Here is a 3535-nt window from a genome sequence, read left to right on the forward strand (position 1 = left end):
ATTATTTTGAAATCTATTCTACATAAGATGAATTATATATGTGTATAGATATGACACATGCCATTTAGTACATTTAATCTCCGCTGGGTTTTTCACCAGAGGCATCTCGATTTCAATGTTGTGGATTCGCAACGTGTGCCCAAACAGGTACCAATGGATGCAACATGCTTTATTTACTAGTTTGCCTATATTTTGAGCAACAGTTTATACTAGAGTTTAATTTTGAGTGAAACTACAAACTACCAGAGCCAGATTTGATCAAAAGCAATGGCATTATAAGTTGTTAATTTGACCGTGCAGCGAGGAAAACTGTAGGAGCCTAAATTCCATGGCATATGTATTCATATAGATCTTTGTTTAAGTATAAGCTTTTTTTGGCAAACTATCTGACAGAATACTGTCTTTACAGGTTTTGCCGTGCATCATGGCAGGCCGACGAAGATTATATTCAGTCCAGGAAGTTCTTGAGATGGTTTGCATTCCCAATGGGGCTTTATCTGACACAGAATCCATTTCAGATGATAAAATTGCAGATCCAGATTTTGTGGAAACTCCTAAAGCTTACGAGTCTGACTCCAGCTTTGATGAGGATGAGCCACTAGCAGATATAGCAAGAAATTATCCCAACCAGCTCGATGTTGAAATTCATCATGCACATGTAGACAGTGACATTGAGGCTCCAGATGACAATGAACCTCAGCCAGGCCCAGCTCCAGTCAACATAGAGTTTTCTTGGAAACAGAGGAAACCCCCAGCAGCTGACATCGACTCTTCATTCCAAGGACCTGCGTTCTCAACTCCACCAGATGAAATCCCAAGTCCAAGGTGGTATTTTGATCAGTTCATGGACAAATCTGTGTTTGAACACATTTCTCACCAATCTAACCTGTATGCCATTATGAAGAGTGGCTCAGAACTGAAAACAACCTCTGCTGAAATGGAGCAATTCATTGGTTTACACATCTTGATGACCATAGTACGTATGCCATCGTACCGCATGTACTGGCAGACGGTAACACGCTATGACCCAATTGCAACAGTCATGGGACGTAAGAGATTTGATCATCTGCGAGCATACATCCATATGAATGACAATACCAACATAAAGCAAAAGGGTGAGCCTGGATACGATCCACTGTTCAAGGTGCGACCAGTGCTTGAGAAAGTCCGTGCCAACTGTTTGAAAGTTGAACCAGAAGAAAACCACACAATTGATGAGCAGATGATCCCATTCACAGGAAGGATTGGAATGAAACAGTACCTCAAGAACAAGCCACAAAAATGGGGAATCAAGGTCTATACTCGTGCAGGTGTCAGTGGACTAGTCTATGACTTTGAAGTATACACTGGAAAAGGGACTGTGACCAATGAGTGTGGACTTGGTGTTGCTGGTGAAGTTGTGCTTCGACTCGTGTCAGAAGTTCCTAAAGGGCTAAACTACAAGTGTTACTTCAACAACTGGTTTACTTCCCCTGAGCTCATTGTGGAACTGAAAAAAATGGGAATTCAAACAGTTGCTACCATCAATCAGAACAGTCTCCGTGGATGTACCCTCAAAAGTGACAAGGAGCTGGCAAAGGCTGGGCGTGGGGCGTATGAAGTGAAATACGACATGACCAGTGGGATTGCTGTCGTGAAGTGGTATGATAAGAAGGCAGTGTTACTGGCGTCATCCTTCACAGGCCCTGATCCTGTTGACAGATGCAGAAGGTGGTTGAAAGAGAAGAAGGAATATGTCCAAGTGGACAGACCCCACATCGTACAGGTGTACAACAAATTCATGGGAGGAGTAGACTTGGCAGACATGTATGCATCTCTCTATCGCATTGACATCCGCACGCGGCGTTGGTACCTGCGCATTTTATACTACCTGATTGACCTATCACTGGTTAATGGCTGGCTCCTCTACCGTCGTCATCTCACCCAGAAGCAGGAGAAGAAGCACATGTCGCTTCTTGACTTCCGTGCTCAAGTTGCTGATGCCCTCATCAAGGTTGGCAAACAGACTGACTTCAAGAGCAGGAAAAGAGGACGACCATCATTGGAAGATTCTCCAGAACCCCATCAGGCAGAACCACCTCCACCGCCACTCCAGAGGATCGTTGCACCATCGGTTGATGTCAGACTAGACCGAGTCGATCATTTTCCCACCCATGCTGAGAAACGTGGACGATGCAGACTGTGCAAGGACGGCTACACACAAACGGCCTGCTTGAAGTGCAAAGTCCTTTTGTGCTTCACAAAGACCAACAATTGCTTCATGGACTACCACACAACAAAGTGACTTGCAAAAACGTCCTTTTGAGATGTCGGTGGAAAAAAAGTCTGAGATAAAGTTGTCTCTAATTTTGTGAGGGAAATTTTTTTTTCGAATTTTGTTTTGTTAATTTTTTGTTTGTGACATTCAAATAAAGTTAACATTCATATCAGATTCAGTCTTCAGTGTTAATTTACTATTCCGGGCCATTGTTGCAAATCTGCAACATCCCAGAATTCATTGCATGTGAAGGTCTCTCTCAAAAAAAAAGGTGTGAATTATATATTACTACTCAAATATCAGATTATTCCTGCAACTACAACTTAATTTGAGCCTGAGAGGGTTTAAACGAGTGTTGTTTCTGCGATCTGTCTGAAAACATGTTAAAAGTTTTACGGAACTTGGCTAAAGACCATTTTTAACCTTTTAATAAGTGTTTTTTGTCTTTTCGGGATCATTTTTACAAACCCTGTTTTTATAGGGGGGTTTTGTCAAAACGGAAGGAATAAGCCAAAAGCCCGACTTTTACATTTTTTAAACAGCGGAGCAAAGATGGCCATTTACCTGTCCCGCAGAGAAAGACTACAGGAAGGAACTCACCTTGATGCCTGTGGAGGTGCAACGTTAAAGCCAGAATAAGGCTGGAGTTTCACTTCCACAGAGCCACAGAGAACATGGAGAATTTTATTCAGTTGTGGGGTTTTTAAAACACTTTATGTACTGTGTCAGACGATGGAGAACTCCATCTTAACAAGCTCCTCATTTAATGATTTTAACTGACACTTGTTTTATGTCATACTGCCACCTACTGTACATGAGTACAGTGTAGCTCTATAGGTCCACCTGATAAAAACTGTTTTTTTAATAACCAAACTTTCCTCCCTATCTCCATCTGTCCCTAAAATTCCTTTAATACTTCAATCTTTCCCTTTTTCCATAATTACTTTCCTCATTCTCTCTCTTTCCATTGCATTATTTAATGCCATCCATCAAAACATGATCCGCATTTTCTTTTCTTTCACAACCCTCACAGAAATAATTTTTTTTCTTCACTAGTACAAACAAAAACTCATTCAAGTAGGTATATCCAGTTCTTAAATCTAGTATAAATTATCCCTTCCCTTCTGCTTCTTTCTCCATCATTTTTAACAATTACAGATTTTTTTTTAACCCTATATAATCTTCTCTCTTTCTCATCTTCATCCCATTTTTTTTTGCCATATTTCTGTTTCTTTCTTTTTAATTATCGATATACCTTTCCCAAATGGTATCTGATTT

At 40.8% G+C, this 3535-nt stretch overlaps 1 protein-coding gene across 2 annotated transcripts in view; it reads left to right on the forward strand.

Annotated features, from left to right (window-relative positions):
• The window catches only part of LOC107087183 (piggyBac transposable element-derived protein 3-like), a 16084-nt gene extending 13655 nt beyond the window's left edge, over positions 1–2429 (forward strand). For both annotated transcript variants that reach the window (XM_015378605.1, XM_015378606.1), the window contains one exon: positions 410–2429. In XM_015378605.1, coding sequence (XP_015234091.1) covers positions 410–2284 — 1875 coding nt within the window. In that variant the 3' untranslated portion in view covers positions 2285–2429. The remainder of the gene's footprint in view (positions 1–409) is intronic.
• Positions 2430–3535: the final 1106 nt, after the last annotated feature.

The sequence above is a fragment of the Cyprinodon variegatus genome, unplaced genomic scaffold (genome assembly GCF_000732505.1).
Source record: "Cyprinodon variegatus isolate N-32 unplaced genomic scaffold, C_variegatus-1.0 Scaffold175, whole genome shotgun sequence".
NCBI lineage: Eukaryota > Metazoa > Chordata > Actinopteri > Cyprinodontiformes > Cyprinodontidae > Cyprinodon > Cyprinodon variegatus.